Below are 27,951 nucleotides of genomic sequence, written 5' to 3' on the forward strand. Positions count from 1 at the left end.
GAGTGTGGTCATCCCATAAGTTCCAACTGAGAGCCAAGATGTTCACTGGGACCATCTGCTCTGATAGTTCCTAATTCTAATCCTTATCTTCTATGCACCTCAAGATTGCAGAAACATCTGCTCTGCTTTTCAGTGGTATTCTGCTTAGCTTCTTAACCTCCATCTCACTCAGCTTTAGAGTGAAGTAAATGGCTTGAATGGAAATGAACTGGGTTTTTGCCTCAGTTCTGTTTCGCCTTTTCACCAGGATCGTGGTCCCTCATGTCTTCAAGTTTTGTCTTTTTAGTCCAGTGAAATTGTCAAAAGTTCTTCTGGTTTGTTTACTTATTAACAGCCCTCTGTTTGGGTGACTCTCAGCTTGCCCCAGCAACCAGACTTGGCGAAAGAGGAGAATAAATGGCAGTAGAATGCTGGCTCATCTCTTCTTAATTTCCCTTCCTCTGGAATCTCGTCCCTTCTACTTCTGGTCCTCTCAGCATCTCTTCAGTGCCTTCAAAAGGCTTTGTTGTTGTTGCTCTTGTTGTTTTTAAATTTGATAACATATTTCTAGCTATTCTTAGGGCAAGCATTGGTTTGCCTCAGGCTATTCCACCTTAGCTGCAAGCAGAAGCAGCAAGCTAACATTTAAAAATATGTATATATTCTTATTGAGGTATAAGTCACCATTTTGAAGTGTACAATTCAATGATTTTTAGTATATCAAGGTTTTTGGACCATCACCACTGTCTAATTTCAGAACATGTTCATCACCCCAAAAAGAAAACCCCCTTATCCATAAGCAGTCACTCCCATTATCCTCTCTCTCAGTCCCTGGCAACCACTATCATACTTCTGTCTGTAGAGATTTACTTGTTCTGGACATTTCTGTAAATGGAATTATACAGTATGAGGCCTTTTGTGTTAGACTTCTTTAACTTAGCATAATGACTAAGTCAACTGTGTGTGTTAAAATATATGTAACATACAATTTACCATTTTAGCCATTTTCATTTTTTATTTTTTAAGTAGGCTCCATGCCCAATGTGGAGCCCAATGCAGGGCTTGAACTCATGACCCTGAGATTGAGACCGGAGCTGAGATCAAGAGTCAGATGAACAACCAACTAAGCCACCCAGGCATCCTATTTTAGCCATCTTAAAGTGTAGAATTTAGTGGCATTAAGTAAATTTACATTGTTCTGCAACCATCACCACTAACCATCACCAAAACTTTTTCATCATCCCATATTGAAACGCTATAACCATTAAACCATCACTCCATTACTTTTTCTTCCTAGCCCTTGGGAACCACCATTCTACTTTTTGTCTTTATGATTTTAACTACCTTAAGTACCTCATATAGATGGAATCGTATAGTATTTGTCCTTTTGTGACTGAATTACTTCACTTAACATAATGTCCTTAAGATTCACTCATGCTGTAGTGTGTTAGAATTTCCTTCCTTTTTAAAGGCTGTATACTATTCCATTGTGTGCATATATCACATTTTGCTTATCCCTTCATCCATCAGTGGATACTTAGGTTGTTTCCACATCTTAGCTATTATAAATAATGATGCTATGAAAACAGCTGTATGTCATGTCAAGACCCTACTGTCAGTTCGAGTATACATCCAGAAGTGGAATGGCTGGATCATATGGCAATCCAGTGTTTTAACTTTGTGAGGGGTTGCCATACTGTTTTCCATAGCAGCTTTGTCATTGTACATTCTTGCCAACAGCACACAAGGGTTCCAATTTCTTCACATTCTTGCTAATGCTGGTTCTTTGGTTTTTTTGGTAGTAGCCATCCTAAATGGCTGTGATGTGATATGTTATTGTAGTGTCAATTTACGTTTCCCTAATGATGAGTGATTTTATGCATCTTTTCAGTTGCTTATTGGTCATTTATAGATCTTCTTTGGAGAAATGTCTGTTTATGTCCTTTGCCATTTTTGAATCAGTTTGGTTTTTTTGTCACTGAGTCTTAGGAGTTCTTTATATATTTTGGATATTAATCCCTCATCAGATACATGGCTTGCAAATATTTACTCCCATTCCATGGGTTGTCTTTTCACTCTGTTGATAGTGTCTTTTCCTGCCCACAATTTTAAGTTTTCATGAAGTCCAATTTGTCTTTTTTTTCTTTCTTTTGTTGCCTGTGCCTTTGGTTTCCTATCCAAGAGCTCATTGCCAAATCCAGTGTCATCAGGTTTTACCCTTATGTTTTCTTCTAAGTTTTATATAATTTTAGGTTTTACATTTAGGTCTTTGATCCATTTTGAGTTAATTTTTGTATATGGTGTAAGGTAAGGGTCCAGTTTCATTCTTCAGCATGTGGATATGTGGTTTTCCCAGCGCTGCTTGCTAAAGAGACTATCCTTTTCTTGTGAATGGTATTGGCACTCTTGTTGAAAATCCTTTGACCATATATGTGAGGGTTTATTTCTGTGCTCTCTGTCCTATTTTATTGGTGTATATTGCTGTCTTTATGCTAGTTCCACATTGTTTTGATCATTGTAGCTTCATAGTAAGTTTGGAAATCAGGAAGTGTGTGTCCTCCTTTGTTCTTTTTCAAAATTGTTTTGGCCTGTTTTTGTAAACAGAATTGTGCTGGAACACAGCTGTCCTTGTTCACTTACATGTTTATGTATGGCTGCTTTTGAGCTACTCTGGTAAAGTTGAGTAGTTACAACAGAGACCCATGACCCACAAAACCTGAAGTGTTTACTATCAGGCTTTTTATAGAAAAAGTTTACCAATATCTGAACATTTAAACTCTTTGCTCATTTCCCCAACTATAGTGGATTGTACCACAAATAAGTAAATCAAAAGGAAAAGTAATTTGTGCAAAGATATTTATGCCACTAAAGATACAAATAAAAACTAAGAGTGAGCCTGAATGACAAAGCATTCTGTGATTTACTGATAGCCTGCCATTAAAATGATGAGTATGTGGACTATGTCAAAGAAATATTTATATGTATGTAACATGCGACCAAAACAGAACACAAAATGATGTGTACTCATTGGTTACCAGTATAAACTATGCAAATGTATATTAACAATTGTGGAAAAGTTGAGATCTAAATAGTTTAGAGATTAGTGCTTATTATATTTTATCTTCTGTTAAGACTTCTAAAATTAAAATAGTTGAGTTTTATTCTGGAAAATCTCAAATGAAATAGAAAAAGAGACAATAGTAAAATAAACCCTGTATTTCCAGTATTCTCTTCAATAGTTGTGAATACAAGGCTAGTCTTGTTTCATTTGTTCTCTCCAACCTTGGATTATTTGGAAGTAGATCCTTAATGTTGTAACATTTTATCTGTAAACTTCAGAGTGTATTTACTCTATCTTCTAACATTAAAGTCCTAGAAACAAAAACAAAAATAAACACAATACCATTATCACACTTAAATATTTTAAATCAGTAGTTCCTTATATCATGAACTATCTGGATAATCCCTGATTATCTTTTAAAGATTATTTTTACTGTTATTTCATTAAAATCCCTACAAATTCCACATTTAGTTCATTTGTCTTTTAAATCTGCTTAATCTGAGCTTCCCTTACCTCTTTTTCATTTTCTTTTTTTCCTTGCAACTTATTTGCAGAAGAAAAGGATTCACTTGTTACTGTAGTTTCATACATTTCTAGATTTTGCTGAATGCATCCTTGTGGTCTTGCTTAACAAATTTAACATAATTCTTTTGTTTTCTGAAAATCATGGATATTATCTTTATTATATTGTCAGCTGATTCAAATACATCAATACATTGTCAGCTGGTTTTTTACTTGGAAAGCAGCTACCTGGATGTTCTAATACTGCTTTAACCATGTCTTGGTGTCTCAGCTAAGAATGCCTTAGTTCACCTGGAAATCCACCACAGGTACCGGCTGCTGCTGAAATCACTTCGGGCACAGATGACACTCTTGGTTGTTCAGTGAGGCTGTCCTTCTGTGTTTGACTTGGACTTCTACCTCTGGTACGTGCTGTCCTGTAGTCTATCTCAGGTGTAAGTGGTCCCTGGCCTGCTTCATCACACTGCTGGTTGCTCCTTAGAACAGAGTGCATACAGCTCCAGTGGCCACTCCACTCTGTCTGCATGGTTCTTTTTCCCTGTATTTTTGCAAACTGGTAGTGAGATCTCAAGGTGTGTTGAGATTCAAGTAATGTTTTGGCACACATACATAATAGTTGTGGTGTATACATCCCATTGTATCACATCACCATAAGGCATATGGTAAGACTTGGAATTCACTGAGCTTTGTTTATACAGATGGGATTGGGAAGGAAGAAGAGAGAGGGTCCTGGAAGTGTGTTTGTACCTTATACTCCCAACAAATGAAACATAAGAGATTTTTCTTTCAATGTTCCTCGTTTAGCTAGTCATATTTGTCGTGGTGGTGTTCATAACTCATTCCTGAGAAGCTTATGTAAGTGTTCGTTGGTGTTTATATTAACTCTAGTGATTGCTGCTCACAGCTGGCTCACGTGAAGGAGAAAGTTCAGGGGTATTTGCGACCAGATCTGATTCTATGATCCTGAATTTGGGTGGTAATAATCATTGACTTTTTAAACCACATGTCTCTTTACCTCCTTGTTGACCCTTTTCTCTTTTTCCTTAGCGGCTTTTAGTGGATTATTTTCCAGAAGTTTAGGGAGGGCTATTTTTGAAAGTTAAATTAATGATTTTGATTAGGTTGTAAATTCACATGGTTCATTATTCAGAGGATACAAAAGAACATGCAGTGGAAAGTTGCATTTTGACTTGGGGAAAAATTAATTATAGAAATTTTGAAATAATAGTTTATTATTAAGAATAGTTTAAGATGTGGTATATATTATAGTGTTATGTAAAAACCAGAAACTTCATAATAAGCATCATGAAGCAGCAATGAAGCATTTGTAAACCATTGACTTACATGACAACAAACTTTAAATATTAGTACATCTGTAAACTAAAGCTCTTTAACAAGCAAACAGTGTTGTTGAATCCAGAAGCTGAAGATTCATTCAAAGAATACTGGTTGGTAAGGAGTTGGTTTAGACCTGTATCCTCTGTGTAAAGGGGAAACCTGTGTCTGAACTAAGTATACATGAGAATTGTATATACTTTGATCATTTTAAAATTGCTACTGTACTTGGCCACATTCAACCCTGAGTCATACAGGAATTCAAAGCTAGACCTTACAAGCTGGAATGTTTGATTGTGAATTTGTCTGTGATATTGAAAGGTTATCAGATTTTGTTCTTCCTTCTCCCAGAAACAGCCCACTCTGCAAGGCAGAAACCAGAAAAAGGAAATACAACAGTTGGCAACAAATTCCCACTGCCCAGTAGATGAAAAGCAGACCCCTTGACCTGACATTCAAGGCCTGCCCTCTATACTCTGACTCTGTCCTATCTGCCTGCTTTCTAACCTTGCTTCCAACTGTTCCTCCAAGTGGTTACTCAATAAATTTGCTTGTGAAATAGAAACAAAAGGCCTTAAGGCCAGGAGAACATCAAATTTCATTATCGGAACCAGGTCAGAGGACCTAGCAAAACACCAAGTTGAGGTGTGCCAACCCAGCCTCAAGTGTAATTGTGTAGGGCAAGCTGCAGTATTGGTCAAGTAGCCATTTAGCAAGAGATATCCCCTCTTAGGGACTCTGCTGTCCAGCAATCTATTCCTTTGGGATGAAGAATATGATAGCCCCCCGCTTTACAAGGGAAGAATTGAGGGCTATAAGTTAGGAGAGAAGTGACAGTAATACTATGTGACAATGCCATGGAAGTGTCAGCTCTTTGGACGGGTGGGGGCCCGAAGCAATGGTAGTTCTTCTTAAGGAAAACAGAATTGCTGACCTTTCTTTCCTCGGGTAGTGCTTCAGGTAGAAATAGGAGAGGACTGTTTGAGGGGAGGGTAGCCAGTCAGATTTGCAGCTCCTTTGGAACTTCTCTTTCAGTTCTCATATCTGGCTGGACACACAGAGCAGGAGCACCTTACTTTCTCAGTGGGTGGAAGATGTCCACAAGCCAAGGCTCGTGTTGTGTTCCCAGTGCTTCTTGTCACCGTGGACTCTGCTGTCTTTGGGAGGCCTTTTGTAAAAGGCCTGCTGTGGATCCTGTGGTAACAGAGAAGGGACTGTGATGTTTTAACCTCTCGCTCCTGTTAATGGAATTGCATTGTCCCCTCACAAACATTTCTTGTCTGGTACCTCCCTTAGCCATTTCCCCTTTGCTCTTCAAAAAGCAAGGTATCTACCTAAAACCCTTCAGTGTTCTCTCAGTATGAGAGCCAAGGAAGCTGCTTCCACCGCTGCTGCAGGAGAGTGAATCACCCGGGGTACTTACATGTGAGTGTGTGTGCATTTGTGCACACATGTCCATGCCCACTACCCCCTTCCAGCCCCAGATTTTATATTGGCCACATTAGCTTCCTCTCCCCACCCAAACAGTTGTCAGTGGAATGTAGAAGGCTAGGAAGAAGGGGTCTTGGAACTAGTCCTCCCCCGGACAGGGGTTGATGTCTGTGCCAGGATGTAGGAAGGATCTTGGGTATATACCTTAGTCTGTCTTAGATGAGGGGCTCCTGGGGAAAGATAGGGAAGTGGTTGTTGGGTTGGAAGGCCCTTCCTGCTGCTGTTTTGCTTAATTAATTTTAGCCAGTATTGAACTGCATGTATTTTCTCAACTATTCCACCTTGTTTAAAGTATCTGTTCCTTTTGCTTATGTTCCTGTATCTGCCTAGAATGTTCTTTCTTTCCTTTTACTAGTTGGTGCCTACTTATTATATTAGATTAAACCCAGGTTTCACCTCTTCCAAGGAGGACATGGGAGGACTAGACAAAGTGCTGGAACAATGCTCAGCACATAGTAAACACCATATAAAACAGCCGCTGCTTTTCCGAGGACTACTACCCCCATGCCCAGCCCTAGGCAAGGCTGGATTGGGTGTCCTTTCCCCAAGTGTTGTTGTTGTTAGGTGCTCGCCTCACGGGTTTCCCCATGTGGACCATTCCACTGTGCCTTGGTACAGGGCCTGGTACTCAAATGCTCCCATGTATGTTAGGCTAGACTAAAAGGCAAGGGGCAGGAGAGGCAACAGTGGCTAGTTTGTGGTAGTCTCATGTGGAGAGGTTTAGAACGAGGATGTGGTCTGGAGTTTCATGTGGCTGGTGTGTGTGTGTGTGTGTGTGTGTGTGTGTGTGTGTGTGTATGTGTATACACATGTACCTGTGTATTTGTAAGAAATGCTCATTTTGTGAGAACAATGCAGTTTGTTTTATTTCTGCTTCTTTTGCTTTCTTATTTCTGATTTTTGATTAGAATATATAATATATATAGAATATATAAAGTTTGAATTTTCCACATGAATAAATACTGCTACTCAGCATGGCTGAGCAAGCCCTGTAGCTTTGTCTGCTCCTAGACTGTTCAGTGTGGTTGGGAGTATGAAGTGTCATGGAGTGTGGCAGACCTGGGTTTAAAGAAGGATATTTTCCCTAAGAAAGCTGTTGACACCCCCATTTTACAAATGTGGGGAACTAAGGCTCGGAAAAGTTGAACTCATGAACATAGAGCTAGTAAGTAAGTGACAGCACCAGGATTCAACACTAGCACTGCCTGACCATGAGGCTTGTTCTCTTATCGGTCTGCTCCTGTTTTCCTACTTGGTTCCTATATACCCATAGGCAAGCTATTTCTTTCTTTCTTTCCTTTTTTTTTTTTTTTTTTAACTTTTTAGGGCTTTGGTTTCTCAAATTTAGAATGAGGGGAGCAAAATTCACCTTGCAGTTATCATAAGAAAGAGAGGAGATAAGAAACCAAACTCATTCCTTATAGCTGGAAGGATAGTAGTCCTAGGAAAAGCAGCAGCTGTTTTATATGGTGTTTACCATGTGCATTGTTCCAGCACTTCGTCTAGGCTGTCTCACATAACCATCTCCTCAACTGTCAGGCTAAGGAATAGCATGACAGTTGTTATTCCCTTTATATAATTGAGGAACAAATAAGGGACAGCTGGTGTCACACCCCAGAAGTCTGGTTTCAGTGTCCATAGTAAACCCCTATGCTTGGCTATCTCTCAGGAAACATTAGTTCCCAACTCCATGCTGTTCTAGAACCTGACATCCATCTGAAAGAGACCATAAGGAACCCACAGTGATAATAGGGGCTACACCAAACCACAGAAGATAAGCAGTGATAGAGTATCTGGAACACTCATGATTCTGTGACTTGGCCACTGGCTTATGATATAGTCCATTTGTTATTTTTTGGTGATTAAGTGCATATGATGATGACCCATGATACGTCTTTCTTTTGGTTTGGGGACATCAGCTTACTGGTTCACTCACTGAAGTCTATGGCAGCACTGTCTCCCTTTACCAAAGGCTACAGTGTTCAGTGTTTCTTACCCTATTGGCACCTGAGTCCATACTGATATAAACAAATGTTGAATATATAAATGAGGGAGAAGGGACAGATCTTCCTCACAGAAGAATTCCAAATAATGAATGTAGACATAAAGAGGAAAATGGAAAACCACTATTAGAACACCATAGTAATAATTCCTCCTGGTAAGATCCACTGATGAATGTTAAAATGAGTGGGTAAATTTTAAGAAACTGGATATTTGCATTCTCAAAGCCTCACAGTTCTCTACCACCCCAAATATTTGCATATGATTTTGACATATGTCCAGAAATTCTTTGATGCCCCTCTCTCAGGAAATAGTGTTTAATTCTCTTCCCCTTGAATGTGGGCTGGGCTTAGTGATTTGCTTATAAAATATGGAAAGGGGGAAAATAGTAATTTTACAGTGGAGAAATCTGGCAGACACCACTTTAAACAAGTGATGAAGGTTAATATCACCAGTAGTAAGTCATATTGATAGCATGTATCCTGATAAGATGTGATGAGAAGGAAGGACACTTTACTTCTGTGGTATTCTTTCCCTGCAAAGCATAACTCCAGTCTGATCATGAGAAAACATCAGATGCTCAAATTAGGGGACAGTCTACAAAACACCTGACCAGTACTTTTCAAAAAACTGTCGAGGTCATGAAAGACAAGAATAGATTGAGAAACTGCCACAGTTTAGAGAGACTGAGACATGAGAGCTAGATGCAACATGATATCCTGAATGGAATCCTGTAGCAGAAAAAGGACATTAGTGGCAAACTGGTGAAATCCAAATAAAGTTTAAAGTTTAGTTAAAAACATGGGGTGCCTATGTGGTGTGGTTGGTTGAGTGTCCCATTCTTGACTTCGGCTCAGCTTGTGATCTTGGGGTCATGGGATCGAACCCCACATCGGGCTCTGTGCTCAGCATGGAATCTGCTTGAGATTCTCTCTCCCTCTCCCTCTGCCCACCCCCCACTCGTGCTCTCTATCTCTCTTTCTAAAATAAATAAGCAAATCTTTAAAGTTTAGTTAAAAACAAACAAAAATCATCCCACCAAAACCCTAGACTTCCTGAGTCCTTCCTGCCTGAGAGTGAAGTGGCATTGATCAGCCCATCTCAGTTATAGCGTTTATGTTCTAGCTTTACATTGCTCTTACCTTTAGGAAAGACTTTTTGGTTGTGTACTTCTTGTATCTGGGAGGCTCTGGTGGATTTGGAGACAGGCTTATGATCTATGTGACTGTCAAAGCCTGCCCATCGCATAAACAGAATGCTGCTCGGCAGGCTGAGGAAGAGGGTGTGCACTCGGACCCTGCTTTTCCAACCCCAGTCCTTGCCGGTGTTTGACGACACAAATGACATTCCCTCCGCCAGGAATTTCCTCCTTTTTTCCCCTCCTCAAGGCAGTACCTTTAGACATTCTCACCTTTCAAGGCTTCACTTATATTTTACCTCTCATGTAATTCCTTGTGTGATCACACCACAAAGTAGTGTCTTTCATATTCCTGTGACCCTAAGGCAATTATTCTTGATTTAGCTAATTATCTCTGGCTAGAAAAATGATGTCTTATATTTTTAAGTTCTTTAGGTCAGTTAGACTGCCCTTCCTGTGGTGTTTAGCACACCTTGCTTTATTATGTCTAGAAAACAAACAAGCTCCTTGCAAGGAAGAAGTCTTAAAAACATCCCTTGAAGCATCTTGGACAGTGTTTGGCATGTTGTAGGCCCTCATTGAATGGCCAGTGAATCGAAGGAGTGAATGCTTTAAAACACTGAAAGGAGGGATATTCCCCTTGTTGGCAGATGAGACACAAGTGAGTCTGAGCTGTATTTGGAAACCTGTTGTCCCTTTCAGAACATTCTGAGGCCATGAAGCTTCCTCACTCTCCTCAGAGTGTTAAATTATAGCAAGAGTGATGGCTGTCATTTGTTGTGAGCCTACTCTGAAGCAGGCTTGGTTCTAGACATGCACACTATTCAGTCCTCATAACAATTCTGAAATGTAGGCATCGCTATTCTTATTTTATAAATCAGTCCACTGAGATTCAGAGAGCTATAAAGTCACTTGCCTTAGCTTACCAGCTAATAAGTTGCTGAATTGAGATTGGAACCCAGGTGTGCCTGGCATCAAAACCCACTTTTCGGGATGCCTGGGTGGCTCAGTCGTTAAGCGTCTGCCTTCGGCTCAGGTCATGATCCCAGGGTCCTGGGATCGAGCCCCGCATTGGGCTCCCTGCTCAGCAGGGAGCCTGCTTCTCCCTCTCCTTCTGCCTGCTGCTCTGCCTGCTTGTGCTCTCTATCTGTCAAATAAATAAATAAAATAAAATAAAACCCACTTTTCTCCCTGTAAAGGTCAGTCCCTGGCACCTCTCTCCCCTTGTCTTTTCAGACCCATCCCTGGGAGACATGTGTGGCACTGAGTGTGCCCAGCTGGAGGAAGATGGGCAGCGGCCACCGCGGTGCACTTCAACTACCTCATCTCAGTCTGAGCCTTCAGAGCAGCTTAGGCGCCACCAAGGCAAGAGCCTAGCCTCCGAGGACCCCAAAAAGAAGAGAGCTCAGAAGCCCTCCCACATGAGGAGAAACATACGGTGAGCTGTGCTTAGAGTGAGAGGAGAAGGGAAGGAGTAGAGGTATTACCTTCACTTGAAGGCTGTCAGCAGGACTGGTTTGAGCGGGAGAGTCCCCTTTCCAAAGAAGAACAATGTAAGCTGTGTGCCCCAATTAATAGTGGAGATGCAGCTCAGGATCACCCCAGGCTGTCAGAGGTTGTGGGGCAAACGTGGTGGGCACTCAGGCTGTGCTGGGGAGTCTCCTACTCTCTGGAGGCCCTGGGGGCAGCCCAAGGATGTTAGGTCGTTCTGGTTGGACTCTGTTTTTTCCTTTATTTTTCCCTTATGTTCCAAAACAGGAGGAGATAAAAGAAGTTGAATTCTCATTTTCTTAGAGCTCAACTTTGGTTGGCAGGGGACTGTCTGGTCCAAAGCAGGGCTTTTTCCTTGAGCTAAGTGAATGGCAGATGTGAGCTACCTTAACTGTCCAAATCCCCCACAACCCTTCCTTGTGTCACAGCCCTTCTTTTGCTATTGAAAGGAGATCAGTGTGGGGCGCCTGGGTGGCTCAGTCGTTAAGTGTCTGCCTTCGGCTCAGGTCATGATCCCAGGGTCCTGCGATCGAGCCCCACATTGGGCTCCCTACTCGGCGGGAAGCCTTCTTCTCCCTCTCCCACTCCCCCTGCTTGTGTTCCCTCTCTCGCTGTGTCTCTCTGTCAAATAAATAAAATCTTTTTAAAAAAAGAAAGGAGATCAGTGAGATCTTTTTCTCCTCCTACCCTCATCTGTTTTTGTGTTTTTTTTTTCAAACATAATGATAGCTTAAAAATTTTACTCCTGGATATTTACCCCAAAGACACAGATGTAGTGAAAAGAAGGGCCACGTGCACCCCAATGTTCATAGCAGCAATGTCCACAATAGCCAAACTGTGGAAAGAGCTGAGATGCCCTTCAACAGATGAATGGATAAAGGAGATGTGGTCCATATATACAACGGAATATCACTCAGCCATCAGAATACCCAACTTTTACATCAAAATGGATGGGACTGGAGGAGATTATGCTAAGTGAAATAGGTCAGGCAGAGAAAGTCAATTATCACATGGTTTCACTTATTTGTGAAACATAGGAATAGCATGGAGGACATTAAGGAAGGGAAAAATGAAGGGGGGGAAATCGGAGGGAGAGATGAACCATGAGAGACTATGGCCTCTGAGAAACAAACTGAGGGTTCTAGAGGGGAGGGGGTTGGAGGGATGGGTTAGCCCGGTGATGGGTATTAAAGAGGGCACGTACTGCATGGAGCCCTGGGTGTTATATGAAAACAGTGAATTGTGGATCACCACAGCAAAAACTAATGATGTATCATATGGTGACTAACATAACAATAAAATAAAATAAAATAAAGTTGTATGGTGATTAACATAACATAATAAAATTAAAAAAAAATTTACTCAAAGTTTGGGAAATAAAGATGCAGAATCATCTATATACTTTCCCACATAACAACTCTGTTTTTTAATACTGTTTTTCAACTTGATGAATCATGAATTACTCTGTTTTACTCTTGATCTGTTATGTGCAAAGATGAATCTTTAGGGGCATGTCTCAGGAAGTTAAATAATATGAAAAAATATTAGCCCAGAATCACCTGAGCCTTATAGTCTCCCCCATTTTTTTTTTTTTTTAACCTTGCCTGTTGCATGGCTGTGTGGGACTGATGGGGCTTCTCTTTCCTCCTGCCTCAGATCTGTGAGCTCAGCAATGAGCTTTTTAGCTTGACATTATTACATTGCCCACATCTCAAGTAAACCAACCCAAGTACTCTTGTAATGTTTAGAAAGCTGCTCCGGGAGGATCAGTTGGAGCCGGTTACCAAAGCAGCACAACAGGAAGAGTTGGAAAGAAGGAAACGCCTGGAGCAGCAGAGGAAGGATTACGCCGCCCCCATTCCTACAGTTCCCCTGGAGTTCCTTCCCGGTAAGCAGTGGAGGTGGCGGGAAAGGCCCTGAAGTGTAGGGAGAAGAGGCCTTGGGCACACACACAGTGGTGAGGGGCAGATCTGAAATAAGACTGTGGCCTCTCAGGAATCTTTTTGAGTCATTCAGTTTCTTAGGAGCAAATGATCAGAGACATCTACAAATTTAAGATGGGTAAAAATGTACCCCTCAGGGGTCCCAGCTGGCTTAGTGGGTAGAGCATGAGACTCTTGATCTCAGGGTTGTGAGATCAATGTGGGCATAGACTTTACTTAAAAAAAAATAATAATGTGTGTGTGTGTTTTTTTTTTTTTTTTAATGTAACTCCTCGGATCTTACTTGAATTTTTTCTACCATAACTTTGGATCTTAACATGCCAAGGGATTAGGATCTTTTCTAGTGGTCAGGTGGACACCAGGAGGTAAGAACCAGTAAAGACAAGGGAAGTTAGAAAGGGGACTGAGGTATTTGGGACACCCCTCTGCTTCTCAGGGGATAGTCCCCTTGATAGCAACAAAGGAAGAAGGCTGAAAAGTCATTTGGGGAGGTAGGTTTGAGCTAAATGTGGTTTTGACATTCCCTTCCATCTTTCCTTCCCTAGAGGAAATTGTCTTAAGAGCAAGCGATGGTCCGCAACTGCCTCCTCGGGTCCTGGCCCAGGAAGTCATTTGTTTGGACAGCAGCAGTGGCAGTGAGGACGAAAAAAGCAGTCGAGATGGTAAGGTCGAGCCAGAGGTGCCTCCACGTCCTCCTGACTCAATGTTTACCCTGAGTAATTGGCTGTACCTCTGAATTGAAATCAGTCCTTCCCCATTCGGTTTGGGGTCTGACTGTGACAAATGTCCCAGAGTCTCCTTATAAATGTAGGGTTTTCCCTTGTCTTAACTTGAAGCTAGAAGAGAGAAATAATAAAACTCAAAATTTTACAAGTTCTAATTTTGTTTCCATGCTGTAATGCTTTAATGATGGGCAGTAAATTATCTCCGCTCCCTGGGTTTTTGTTTTGTTGGCTGTCTCAGAGGTGATTGAACTGAGCTCTGGAGAGGAGGACACTCTGCACATTGTGGACAGCAGTGAGTCTGTCAGTGAGGAGGATGAAGAAGAGGAGAAGGGTGGCACCCATGTGAATGACATCTTAAACCAGCGCGATGCTCTGGGGCGGGTCCTCGTCAACCTGAACCACCCTCCAGAGGAGGAGAATGTCTTCCTGGCCCCGCAGTTGGCACAGGCAGTGAAACCTCATCAGGTACAGCAAATCTTGACTCTCTTCTTTGTTTCCTTTTAGCTTCCTTGCTGAGAGCATCACCTGCTGGTTGCTTTTAGCATCACAGCCTGTGAAGTACTTGTTTGGTACCTAGAGCAGCTTATTGGAAAGGCCTGTGTCCTTCCTCTTAGGAGTTGATGCTTCAGGATTCCTGATGAATGGGAAGGGCAAGCTTTAGGTTTGCCCTATTGTGTAGAAGGTACTGGATCTCTCGGCTTAATGATCTTGAGCTTCCTTCTGTGAGATCTGCAAGACTGATTGGGATGCTGTCTGGAGGGCAGTGCTTTGATTAGGAAATTGATTTGATTCTGGAAGTAGTTCCAGAAGAGATTTAAGAGTCAGAAGTCTGAAGGACTTCCTGATAGGAGGGAACAGAGTAGTTTGTGTTGACCCAGAGCCCTGAACCAAGACCAAGGGGTGTTCCATGTGGAACCAAGTGGAAGTTCCATGAAGACAGAGGTTGACTCAACATAATAACTCTTAATAAGAACTGCTCCTCATGGAATGGGCTATCTTGAGGTAAGCAACCAAGGGCTGAGTGAGAGATGCTGTCAAGAATTTGGTACTGCAGGAACTTTCCAGAATGCTCGGTGAGACACGGAGGAGCGGCGGCTGCCTGAGCTGTGCCCAGCAACGCGCTCCTTCCTGCTCCCCCACACCGGCCTCGGCCCTCCCACCAGCTGTAGAAAATGGTGAAAGAAACCACTTACTATGATGTTTTAGGGGTCAAACCCAGTGCCACCCAAGAGGAATTGCAAAAGGCCTACAGGAAACTGGCCTTGAAGTACCACCCTGATAAGAATCCAAATGAAGGAGAGAAGTTTAAACAGATTTCTAAAGCTTACAAAGTACTCTCTGATGCAAAGAAAAGGGAATTATATGACAAAGGAGGAGAACAGGCAATTAAAGAAGGTGGAGCTGGTGGTGGTTTTGGCTCCCCCGTGGACATCTTTGATATGTTTTTTGGAGGAGGAGGAAGGATGCAGCGAGAAAGGAGAGGTAAAAATGTTGTGCATCAGCTCTCAGTAACCTTCGAAGATTTGTATAATGGTGCAGCAAGAAAACTAGCTCTGCAAAAGAATGTGATTTGCAATAAATGCGAAGGCTGAGGTGGTAAGAAAGGAGCAGTTGAATGTTGTCCCAATTGCCGAGGTACTGGAATGCAAATGAGAACTCATCAGATAGGACCTGGAATGGTTCAGCAAATTCAGTCTGTGTGCATGGAGTGCCAGGGCCATGGGGAACAGATCAGTCCCAAAGACAGATGTAGAAGCTGCAATGGGAGGAAGATAGTTCGAGAGAAGAAGATTCTGGAAGTTCATATTGACAAAGGCATGAAGGATGGCCAGAAGATAACATTCCATGGTGAAAGGAGACCAAGAACCAGGACTGGAACCTGGAGATATTATCATTGTTTTAGATCAGAAGGACCACGCAGTTTTTACCCGGCGAGGAGAAGATCTTTTCATGTGTATGGACATACAGCTGGTTGAAGCACTGTGCGGCCTTCAAAAGCCAATATCTACTCTTGACAACCGAACCATCGTCATCACCTCTCACCTAGGTCAAATTGTCAAGCATGGAGGTATCAAGTGTGTGCTAAACTAAGACATGCCAGTTTATCGTAGACCATATGAGAAGGGTCACCTAATCATCGAATTTAAGGTAAACTTTCCTGGGAATGGCTTTCTCTCTCCTGATAAACTCTCTTTGCTGGAAGAACTCCTACCTGAGAGGAAGGAAGTGGAAGAGACTGATGAAATGGACCAGGTAGAACTGGTGGACTTTGATCTAAATCAGGAAAGAGGCACCATTACAATGGGGAAGCCTATGAGGATGATGAACATCATCCCAGGGGTGGTGTTCAGTGTCAGACCTCTTAATGGGGTCAGTGAGTAACACTGCTGGCATTTTATATGCGGTAGTGAATGAGTGAAGGACTATAATCATAGCTCACTGCTTACTACTGTTTTTGTTTTAATATTCAACTACAGTAGTGTTTTAAAAGTTAAATGAAGAATAAACTCAAATATAAAAGCTAAAAAAAAAAAAAAAGAATTTGGTACTGCAGATTTTTGCCTTAGATGGGCCATTGTACCAGGTGAATGATTTTCTGTGTTTTCTCTAAGAAGACTGTCACCAGCCAATAGACTAGTCAGGGTTCAGGGAAACTTCTGTAGCCATCCACACCAACTGTCTGGTGTGGTATCTGCTCATTTACTTAATTCTGACTAATTCCAAGATGAATAAAACTACAGCCCTGGTCTTTGCCAGCTCCTTTAACTATGCCCGTGTTTGTCCCTTGTCAGATTGGTGGGATCCGGTTCCTGTATGATAACCTGGTTGAATCTCTGGAGAGGTTTAAGACCAGTAGTGGCTTTGGCTGTATCCTGGCCCACAGCATGGGTCTGGGGAAAACTTTGCAAGTGATATCCTTCATCGATGTCCTCTTCCGCCACACGCCAGCCAAAACTGTCCTTGCCATTGTGCCGGTAAGAGTTGGGGAAGGCATCATTTAGTCAGCCCTCTGAGGAGCTCTGGGTTAATGCCTTGCTGGGTACTGAAAAGCTCAATGAGCTCAACTTTGAGCTTGTTTCTTAAAACTCTCTTCCTGGACTTGGCTTTCTGACAGGTTAATACTCTTCAGAATTGGCTGGCAGAGTTCAACATGTGGCTTCCAGCTCCTGAAGCCCTTCCAGCTGACAATAAGCCTGAAGAAGTCCAGCCTCGCTTCTTTAAAGTTCACATCTTGAATGATGAGCACAAGTAGGTGGCCTACCTTCTCCTCTTTGCTCTTTCCTTTTAGACTTCTTCCCGGGGTCTGGATATCAAGGCAATCTATTTTCATATGAACCCTGTCTTCCCAGATTCTTTTTGGTTTCTCGATGTGCCCCCTATCCTTTATTACTCATTTTTTCCTCTACCTGGCTTTTCAGTAAAGTCAGTTATGTAGCCTGGGAAATTTCTTATGTTCTGCTTGAAGATGCTTTTATATCCTGAAAAATGCATATATCGTCCCCTTTTCCCATGTGGATAGTAAAATTCAACATGATGAAATGAAACTGTCTACCTTCTAACTTTTCACCTTTTACATTTCTCTTTCTTAGAAGCCTAATCAACAGTCTCTTTTCAGCACTGATCTACAGTTGACCTTTAAGGGTATAACTTTCAAGCTTTGAAAAGTGCAAACTTTTGTTTTAGATGTAAATAAAATTATTTATATTTCCATTTCATAAATTCAACTTTATTTCCCAAATTCTAAAGCTATTTCTTGTTTCAAGCCAGCTATCCATGTTATCCTTTCCCCTCGCTGGCATGGATAATTGAGAAGATAGCCTTTGTTTTCTGCAGAGGCTGCCTTTTGTGATGTTTGGTCACGCACATCAAAATGAGGAGACTGTGAGTGGCCTCCTAGATGGTTGATCACCTGCTCTTATTTCTTGGGTTTCAGGACCATTTGTCCACATGCAGTTAATGAATTAGGGCTCAGTTGTTTAGGAGTGGAGGAACTGTGCTGAGTGTCACCTGGGCTCTGCTGCTCTTTCTCCTTTATTGCTTGTCCTTGGCTTTTTACTCACCAGGGCCCAGGCAGGTAAAATGCAGAATATTGTCCTTGCTTTTACTACCTTGTATTTATTATGGGAATAACTTGAAATTCTCTCTCAAATGTAGAATTGTAGCCATGCATGTATATCCAAGGGAGTTGTCACCTTTTTTTTTTTTAAGAGACAGAGAGGGCGTGGGTGGGAGTGGAGGGAGAGGGAGAGAGAGAATCTTAAGCAGGCTTCACGCCTAGCACAGAGCCCAACACGGGGTTCAATCTCAAAACCCTGAGACCATGACCTAAGCCAAAATCAAGAGTCAGACACTTAACCAACTGAGCCACCCAGGTGTCCCAGGAGTTGTCACTTTTGCTTGCCTTGTGCCATTGCATTTCTGGTTTTCTGCTTATTTAACTGTCATCAGTGACCCAGTCCATCCTCAGTGACATGAGCGTCTCTGGGATGCTGGGAAAGTCCTTGGGCAGCTGACCAGCCACGGTGATGCTGCCACTGAATATACATCAACATGGCCCTGATTGTGAGCAATTCTTCCTGGGGAACAGTGGAAGCAGTAATTTTTTCTCTGTTCACTCTTGCAGGACAATGGCAGCTCGTGCTAAAGTGATGGCTGATTGGGTGTCAGAGGGTGGGGTGCTGCTGATGGGGTACGAAATGTACAGACTCCTCACCCTGAAGAAATCCTTTGCCACAGGTAGATCGAAGAAAACCAAGAAACGTTCTCACCCAGTCATCATTGATCTGGATGAGGAAGATCGACAGCAGGAGTTTCGGAGAGGTAGGCAGCCTATCCCCGGGATACTCTTAGGGGTGGTGTTTTAGGAAAAAGGGAATAGTGTCTGTAATAGCACCAAGTCAAATTTGAAGATTATTGATGTGAGTTGTATTGTCACGAACCAGAAATCTTGGTCCCTGAGATCGGTGGGATGACCTCCACTGGCTCTCAGAAGGTGCTGCTTTCCTTGCCTGCTGCGGAATTCTGGGTGGGCCATGCACAGGCTGGCTCAGGGAGACTCCCCTGCCCATTTGGCCCTGTTTCTCTCACAGAGCAGTTGGGAGAGTGACTGTTCCCCTCACCGCGCCCTAGAGGTGTTCTGGGATAGCATCAAGAAAATATTTATAAAGTATTTAAATCACTAGCATACAGTGTGGTAATAATATTATGAATTTATGAAAGAATTTACCTCCGTGTTTTTTTTAGGGAAAGCCATTCTTCTCATAGTTGTAGTTCTGTTTTCTCTTCTAAGGGGTTTTTGCCCATTTGGGGATGAAAATTTTTTTTAGGTTCAGAGACTGTTTCATTTTATAGGTCTCTTCATCTGTAGATTGTTCTAGGTTTGCTTCTGTGGTAGAGCTGGGATGAATTTGCCATTTAGCCATGACTGGCAGGTAACTCCAGGAAGATTCTATCCTTTAGCTAACTCCCTACCAGCCAGCCCGCAGATGGTGCCAAGACGCTGACGAGGGTGAGAGCCAACTGCAGTGTCTGGATGATTCCCATCAGTCTCACCCAGACCCATTTTTAATCCTAGTCTGGTACTCTGTAAAGTCACGCTCTCTGCCACCCAGTTGGCATAAGCCCTAGGAATGCAAGGTGTTTCACTTTTAGCCTAAAGGAAAAAAAAGCAAAAATAAGGAAAGGAAAGAGGGAAAAGAGGTATTTACTGCAAGAGTCAATAGTCCAGGTTAACATGTCACACCAAATGCACAGGAGCCTGGATGTTGGCTCCCTTTCACTAATGGGGGCTGACTCTTGCTTTCCTGCTTCCTTCATTTCTTCTGTCTCCTCCAGGGTGCACCCCTACTTCTCATATTGTTGACTAAGAGCAGGCCCTCTCACCCTCTGACTCCGGATCCTCTTCCCTCCCTAGAGTTTGAGAAGGCCTTATGCCGCCCTGGCCCTGATGTGGTGATTTGTGACGAGGGACACCGCATCAAAAACTGCCAGGCCAGCACCTCGCAGGCCCTGAAGAACATTCGCTCTCGCCGTCGGGTGGTGCTGACCGGGTACCCCCTGCAGAACAACCTCATTGAGTACTGGTGCATGGTGGACTTTGTTCGCCCAGACTTCCTCGGCACCCGGCAGGAGTTCAGCAACATGTTTGAGCGCCCCATCCTGAATGGACAGTGTATTGACAGCACGCCTCAGGATGTCCGCCTAATGCGGTACCGGAGCCATGTCTTGCACAGCCTCCTGGAGGGCTTTGTGCAGAGGTGAGCCATCTTTAGGGCCCTGTCTTTTGAATCCTCAGAGAGACCTTGGTGTAATGGGCATGCAAAGCTGTCCCAAAGGGGAACTGTTAAAACAGGAGGGTCCCTTCCTAGTGGGTGATAGTAAAACTTCCCTTTTAATGAGTAGCTTTAACTGAATAGTGCACAAATGATGGGTAGCTGCTGTTTCAGTCCTCTGAAAGTTTGGCCTAGAAGTGCTTCCCTCAGAAGTTAATCTTTAAAGTTTCTAGAGATACCTGCCACCTGCTTACTTGCTGAGAAGCAAAAGAGAGCTAGCCTTCTGCTGACTTGGTGAAAACACAGAAGTGCTGGTTCTCAGGGCATGGCCTCACCAGTTTTAGCATCTCGGTAGATGTAGATAGGGTAGTCTAAAGCAATCCCCTTGTTTTTCCTTGTTAAGACGGCATGTGTGCAGAAAGCTTAGAGAAGCAGCCCTGAATCTGGGTAGGAACCTGAAGTTTCCAATATCTGCCACCCAGTCCTCTTTGCTCTAGTTCTTATCCTTAAAAGGAGTTTCCCCTGAGGGTCGCTAAACCAATCCTCATTATTGCAAGGCTGCTGTGAATGTGGAGATCCTCAAGAGGAGGTGTGGCAGAAATGCAGAGTTCTTTTGTTTTCCTGCACTGACCCATCCTGGCCACACAGGCTTGACAATTCTGATCTCTGCCTTTGTAGGAGAGGCCACACTGTGCTGAAGATTCATCTCCCTGCGAAGGAAGAAAATGTAATCCTGGTGCGGCTCTCGAAGATCCAGCGAGATTTGTACACACAGTTCATGGACCGCTTCCGAGACTGTGGTAGCAGTGGCTGGCTGGGGCTGAACCCCCTTAAGGCTTTCTGCGTGTGCTGCAAGGTATGTTGAGGCCTCAAGGAATACTGACATATGGATGAAGGGTGCACATGGTCCCAAGGGAGTTATTTCTGCTGGGAGTCCTTGATAAAGGAAGAATAAAGTGAGAGGGGCCACCTTTGGTTGGCTGCATCAGAGAACGGGGGTCCCCAAGGAGAGATGTGCCTGTGTGTGCCGCACAGTTCCTGGGGGTGCTAAGTCATAGCCTAAGATATAATTGGGGTGCTCCTTGCAGTTGTGCAGTTCATTTGAACAATTTGTACCAAATTTGAGAAATCACTTCCTTTCTCACCGATTTTTTTCCCTTGCAAAGAAGGGGTAATGGAAGAACATTGTAGGGCAGTTTTTGACTGCTAGTGTAATCAAGATTCAAGAAATATGTAGCTTAGACAAGTTATTGGGGTACCTTCTGTTTGATTCTGTGTTTAATGAGATTGAGATCTCTTTCGTCCTGATAATGATTGAGATGGTTTGAGGACAGAAGGGCCCAGGTAACTTTAGCACTAAGCTTCATGAACAGGTGAGCATTTTAGCACATCTTTAGTACGTGTTCCCTGTTGCGTAATGAGGGACCTGTTTCTTTGACAGCTCTCAGCCAACCTGTTGGGTATTATTCCCGATTGACCACTGCTTTAATAAGTCAGCTGAAGGTGTGTGTCAGGGGACAGATGGGATTTCAAAATGGTTTTGTTTTTTTTTTTGTAGCTATAGTCCTAGACCAGGGCCAGGAAGCTACAGCAGACATGGTCTTTGCGGATGCTACAGTGCCAACGTGCCCTTCCTCTCCCCCCCTACCCCACCCCTCTGGTCCCCCGCACCCTGGGAATTCTCAACTCCTGCCAGAAATAGCCCCTGAAATGACTTCTGGGTGGTCATCTGTAAGTCAGATACATTTGTCTATAGGGAGAGATTAGTCTTGTTTCATATAGTAGTCGGCTGTAGCCACGCAAAACGGGAACATTATTATTCTTATTTAAATAAGAAAGCAAGGCTTTTGACACAGACTTTCTGATTATATACCAAACATATGGGCATGCCCACTGGTAGGAACTCTTCCACTCGTGTTATGGCGATCACAGTTGGTTAGTTAAAATGAATGTGTAGGCTCTTTGGCTATGAGGGGGTTGGAGATACTTTGATTTTCGATGTGACGGTGTATGCTGTGGGAGGTGTGTGTTTGAGCAAGTGCATGTTTCCAGACTCCCTGGGATGCCCTTAGACTGTTCTCTGCCCTGTGCCACTTATCCTTTAACTTGAACCTCAGATATGGAATCACCCGGATGTGCTATATGAAGCCCTTCAGAAGGAGAGTCTGGCCAATGAGCAAGACCTAGATGTGGAAGAGCTTGGCTCAGCGGGGACTAGTGCCCGCTGCCCGTCACAGGGAACAAAAGGCAAGGGGGAGGACAGCACCTTGGCCTCCTCAATGGGAGAGGCAACCAACAGCAAATACCTACAGGGGGTTGGCTTTAACCCTTTCCAGGAGCGCGGCAACAACATCGTCACATATGAATGGGTGAGTCAAGCAGATCCTTCTGTGCCCATAAACCACTGCTGAGAAGGGATGGTACAAATCCTATGTGGGGAAAGGGTGGGGGTTGCACAGTGTACTGTACTGCCAAGGTCTCTGCGGGGGATCATAAAGTTGTCCATGAGCTTCTGCTTTGGGAGGAGTGAATTTTATATCTAGTGTTCTGGCATGGACCTGCTCTAAGCTGCCTCATTTCTCTCTTGCAGGCCAAGGACCTTTTGACTAATTACCAGACTGGGGTCTTAGAGAACTCTCCCAAAATGGTACTGCTTTTCCACCTGATTGAGGAAAGTGTGAAGCTTGGGGACAAGATTCTCGTGTTCAGGTAGGAAGAGAAATTCCCCTATGACATTATGTGTCTGTAGTAGAGTGACACAGCCCCTACAGAGTGAGACCGTCTGGGGTCACCACAGCTCCCCCCACTTTTTTTTCTTCATGCCTCTGCAGCCCAGTGGTTCTTGTGAGGACCTTCTTGCATTTCATCTCTTTCTTGGAGTTTCTTATTTTGCCCAATGTGATTTCTCTGTAGAGAACAATTTAAACATTGGGGAATACTGACATCAGAGGTCATAGTCTCATCCTTCAAATTATGGCCCAGGTCAGATCTGGTCTGTGGCCTGCCTGAGAGCTAGTTTTTACTTTTTTTTTTTTTTTTAAGATTTTATTTATTTATTTTAGATAGATAGAGTGTGCGTGGAAGCAAGCTAGGTGGTGGGGGGGCAGCCAGGGGGTAGGGAAAGGGACAAACAGACTCCCCACTAAGTGTGGAGCCCAACGTGGGGCTCACTCTCACGACCTTGAGAGCCAAAAGAGAGACCTGAGCCAAAATCAAGAGTCAGACTTTCAACCAACTGAGCCACCTAGGCACCTAGTTTTTACATTTTTAAAGGGTTTTTAAAAAAAAAGAAGAATAGTTGACAGACTGTATGTGGTCTGCAAAGCCTAAAAATATTTACTATCTGGCCCTTTACAGAAAACATTTGCTGACTTGTGGTCTAATGTGCTTCGGTCTTTCCTCAGCCTTTATATTTTTTTTAATTAAAAGATTTTTGTGGGGGCACCTGGCTGGCTCAGTCCATAGAGCATGCAGTTCTTACTTTCAGGGTTTTAAGTTCAAGCCTCACGTTGGGTGTGTAACTTACTTTTAAAAAAAAATTGTTTGTTTATGTATTTATGTATTTATTTTTATGCTTGTATATAAAGTCAAATAAGTAATATGATTTGTTCCAGAGTCACATTCTCAGTCTGGCCAGAACTGTGATGTCCATCAAGGCCTGACTCCTCAAGGAAACAGACATAAAATTGATTGGGTTTTTTTGTTGTTGTTCTGACTAGATTATGCTCCAATGAGAGCTAAATGGCAGGAGCCTGGCTTGGGAGCCTCGCAGAGTGAGGGTTTCCATGGGTGACACACTTTGAGAGGATACCAGTGATTCTAACTGGGGGAGTCTAGTGTTCCAATGGTTTCAAGTTATCACTTCTGAGGAGACTGCCTCTCTCTATACCTTGAAAGCAGCCAAGTGATTCTGTCTCCTTAGTAAGACCCATAATATTGATTGTGACCTATAATTAGATCTTATGTATATTCATGTAATGTTTTTAAAGCTGATGCTGTTTGTTACTATGCACTGAGCTAAACCCCAGAATTTTTCAATTGAGGAAGTAATAGGGTAGCAGATTTAGTGGGGTGCTGACAATAAGTGTATAGATGACTCTGCTCCCATTATGAGCTAGGGAGAACACCCTTGGTGGTCTTTGTGGGGTTACCTCTCATGGGGTACAGGTTCTGGAAGCTCCCACCGTCAGAAGGCTGCACATGATTGTGAGCGCATTGGGGAACAAGATTCCCTTGGGTCTGCGAGCCTTCTGAACGAAATGTTGTCCCTTCCAGCCAGAGCCTTTCCACCTTGGCTCTCATCGAGGAGTTCCTAGGGAAACGAGAAGTGCCCTGTCTACCTGGTGCTGATGGGCAAGGAGTACAGAAGTGGGTTCGAAACGTCAGCTACTTCCGTGAGTTCATTGCTGCTTTGTTGCTGGAGTCTTGGCGGGGTCTCCTTAAGGGTTCTTTCTTTCTCTGCCTTTTTATCTTCTACTCCGTTCTCCATCAAATGTATAGGAGTATCTGGAGTAGCCAAGGAGCAAGGAGATATTGAGAGCAAGCTGCTGTGTGTGAGGCATTATACTAGGGGCTGGGAAGCTCGGGCAAGATAGGGGAGAGCCGAGAAGTAGAAGGCATAAGTTTTGTCTTCATCTGACAACTCCAGGACAAATACAAAGTAGCACTAGTTGAATGCCCTAACAGGTTCTAAGGAGAACAGAATCATTGCGGGGAGGATGGTTGGAGAAGGCTTCCTGGAGGAGGTGGAACTTGCAGTAGACTTGCAAAGATGGGGAGAATTTGAATATATAGAGTTAGTGTGGCCCAAAGGTCATTCTAAGAAGAAGGAGCAGAGTGAATATAAATAAGCTCAGATCATGCATTCTCTTTAGTGGAGATAGTGTCCCTAAAGGGGTGAAAATTAGTTCTTGAGGGGACAATTTTTTTTTTAACTTTTCAAAAGTATAGAGCAGGATGTGAGGGCGATCTGGCTGCGACATCTGTCACCCCATTGATCGCCAGGGTTGATTCGGCTGATCTGGCTGGCTAGGCGGGTGTCCCCTTCCTCCCTCACCGCTCCATGTGCGTCCCTCCCGAAGCTGCGCGCTCGGTCGAAGAGGACGACCTTCCCCGATAGAGGAGAGGACTGTTCTTCGGTCAAGGGTATACGAGTAGCTGCGCTCCCCTGCTAGAACCTCCAAACAAGCTCTCAAAAGTATAGAGCACAAATAGGCATGCAGTAAATAAACATATACAGTATATCTGTGGTATTTAAAAATTCTTGAGGGTAATGTTGATTGGGGGAAAAAATGTATAAAAAGGCTCCTTAAGGGGGCAGTAATGAAAAACAAAAGTTGAGAAGCACTAACTTCAGGTGCTTACTGTCCAGATACTGACATTTGGGCCACATAATTCTTTTTGTAGGGAGGCTGACCTGTGCACTGTAGGATGTTTAGCAGCGTCCCTGGTCTCTACTCATTAGGTGGCAGTAGCATCCACCTAGTGATAACCAAAAATGTCTCCACACATTGCCAGATGTCCCCTGTAGGATGTGGGGGCAAGGAAATCACCCTTGTTGCGAAGCACTGGCCTAAAGGTAGTATTTAGAGAAAGGAGGGACAGGGGCTAGTAGGAAGACCCCCAGCACAGGGTCTAGCCCACAGCCTTGTGTTGACTATCGGCTTGCCCAGTGAGTCAGTGCTAAGCTGTGCTTGGAAATTGTGGGAACTCAGGTTGGAAAGGTAGGTTGGGTGTCAACTGAGAGAGCTTCTAGTACCAGGCAATTAAACTAAAGCTTCATATAACAGTAGCAATCCAGTTCTCCATGTGGTGTTTCATCTCCTTAGTTTCACCCTTTTCTCTGGGGTGACAAATGTAGCCCCCTCCTCTCTTATTCATGCCTCTTCTTAACTGAAGGTTACTTTTTCTTCTTCCTTTGAACTTCCCACTTTTCAACCATATGCCCCATGCCACTGCTCCAGATCTATTCCTTTTAATGTCTCCTTAGAGCAAGTTCTTAATCATAGGAGCTTGTAACAGTGCAAATTCCTGATGGAGGGACATCATCCATATCAAAACAGAACTCTTGCTCCTTCTGCACTCACCAGGATTTACAGGTCTGAGGCAGAGAGGTCACCCTGAGCCAGTGTTTACCAGGCTTCCCTATTTAGGGTGATTCTTATGCCCCCTGAAGTCTAGGAACCCTGGCCTTAGAATTGACCTAAAATACTAAAGGGAGAAACATAGTTTATAATTCTTGTTGCACATGGGGGTATTTTTAATTATAGGTGTCTGGTTCTCACTGTAGACCCATGGAATGTCCAAGGGAGTGGAATCTGAGTATTGTAGTGTATTTGTTTCTTTCATTTTTAAAACACATTTGTCCAGTGATTTTCCTGTGTACCCCTGCCCTCATCTGTCCATTTCTTGTGGTTTTTCTTTTCTCCTAGGGCTAGATGGTAGCACCCCTGCCTTTGAGAGGGAGCGGCTCATTAATCAGTTCAATGATCCCAGCAACCTCACCACCTGGCTGTTCCTTCTGTCCACAAGGTGAGTGGATCCTGAGAGGGGAGGTCAGAGGGCTGTGTTCAGGGCAGTTGGTCACATAGGCAGATACCCAAAGGCTCATCAGAGTTCCATCAGAAGAGATCTGCTCAGGTATGTGACTTGTTTTTGAGGTCAGAGAGGAGACCCCAAAAGGAAGTTGTGTTAGGAGGGTAATCATGATAGTGTCATGAAGTTCTTTGAGACCTTCATTAACAACAGGCATAATTAGCTTTTTCTCTCAGGAGTGTTCTGAGCGTTAGATGATGTGATTAATGTGAAAATGCTTTAAAAAGTGGAAAGTGTAAAAAAAAAAAAAAAGTAGAAAGTGTAATGTAACTGTAAAAGACTGATGGTAGTAATATTTGTCATGCCAAGCAGTTTGAAGGCTGTGCTGCATTCTGCCATCACAGTGCCCTTGATGGGTATGAACTAGTCATTTTCCAAGGCTGGTAGACTAAACACACCAGAAACATCTGCATGCAGATGTCTCCCTTCAAGTGACATTACTCTGTGGCCAGGATGCAGGGGCCTTACCTGTTACAGAGGAGTGGAGAGTGGGTTTTCTTTCTGAGCTGGTAGACACTTCCGTGTTGGATTTTCAGGGCATATTTTTCAGTGCTTGAGGAATGTACTGTTCATCGGCAGGACAGTAGAATCCTCCAATGTGTTGTGCTTAGGACAAAGGAGATAATACTGGGGCAGGAGTCACAGAGTGAAACCAATTTAAAATCTGTCTTTAATAACTTAAAGTTCTGTGATTGTTGGCTTGTGTTTTAAAGGGCCGGGTGCTTGGGTGTGAATCTGATCGGTGCCAACCGAGTGGTGGTGTTTGATGCTTCCTGGAACCCTTGCCATGATGCCCAGGCAGTATGTCGGGTGTACCGTTATGGCCAGAAAAAGCCCTGTCACATTTATCGCCTTGTGGCTGATTTCACCCTTGAAAAGAAGATCTATGACCGTCAGATTTCCAAGCAGGGCATGTCAGGTGGGGCATCTTTCAGGCTCAGTACTATCCTTATTGTATCAGTGGTGGGAGGAGAGAGGCAGGTTGTGGGAACACAGGTAGGCTTTGAATCACAGAAAGTCAGCAGTTCCTCCCATCTCATTCCAATTCAAATAATTGCTTTAAGGGGTGCCTGGATGGCTCATTTGTTAAGCATCTGCCCTCGGCTCAGATCATGATCTCAGGATCATGGGATCGAGCCCCACATCGGGCTCCCTGCTCAGCAGGAAGCCTGCTTCTCCCTCTCCCACTCCCCCTGCTTGTGTTCCCTCTCTCGCTGTGTCTCTCTCTGTCAAATAAATAAATAAAATCTTTAAAAAAGAAAAATAAATGATTGCTTTAAGACGGGGTTGACCTTAACTTGTCAAGGGCAGGTATAATGAAAAGAGCTGAGCTAGGTGTGCAGGTGTGTCTTTTTCAGTATTCCCATTTCACCAGGGCCCCAGACCCGGGCTCTACTTC

At 43.5% G+C, this 27,951-nt stretch overlaps 1 protein-coding gene and 2 pseudogenes across 5 annotated transcripts in view; 2 read left to right on the top strand and 1 right to left on the bottom strand.

Moving 5' to 3' along the window:
• Positions 1-27,951, top strand: part of RAD54L2 (RAD54 like 2) — a 112,215-nt gene that overhangs the window by 72,461 nt on the left and 11,803 nt on the right. For all 5 annotated transcript variants that reach the window (XM_025885382.2, XM_073901301.1, XM_025885381.2 and 2 more), the window contains 14 exons: positions 10,764-10,965; positions 12,767-12,906; positions 13,507-13,623; positions 13,925-14,151; positions 16,479-16,661; positions 16,802-16,935; positions 18,311-18,507; positions 19,601-19,943; positions 20,637-20,814; positions 22,076-22,327; positions 22,549-22,667; positions 24,234-24,352; positions 26,390-26,489; positions 27,266-27,471. In XM_025885382.2, coding sequence (XP_025741167.1) covers positions 10,764-10,965; positions 12,767-12,906; positions 13,507-13,623; positions 13,925-14,151; positions 16,479-16,661; positions 16,802-16,935; positions 18,311-18,507; positions 19,601-19,943; positions 20,637-20,814; positions 22,076-22,327; positions 22,549-22,667; positions 24,234-24,352; positions 26,390-26,489; positions 27,266-27,471 — 2,517 coding nt within the window. The remainder of the gene's footprint in view (positions 1-10,763; positions 10,966-12,766; positions 12,907-13,506; positions 13,624-13,924; positions 14,152-16,478; positions 16,662-16,801; positions 16,936-18,310; positions 18,508-19,600; positions 19,944-20,636; positions 20,815-22,075; positions 22,328-22,548; positions 22,668-24,233; positions 24,353-26,389; positions 26,490-27,265; positions 27,472-27,951) is intronic.
• LOC112833951 (SNRPN upstream reading frame protein-like) lies at positions 3,714-4,021 on the bottom strand (annotated as a pseudogene).
• Positions 14,819-16,258, top strand: LOC112833950 (dnaJ homolog subfamily A member 1-like; annotated as a pseudogene).

The sequence above is a fragment of the Callorhinus ursinus genome, unplaced genomic scaffold (assembly GCF_003265705.2).
Source record: "Callorhinus ursinus isolate GAN/ISIS: 27379988/994484 unplaced genomic scaffold, GSC_fseal_2.0 scaffold15, whole genome shotgun sequence".
NCBI lineage: Eukaryota > Metazoa > Chordata > Mammalia > Carnivora > Otariidae > Callorhinus > Callorhinus ursinus.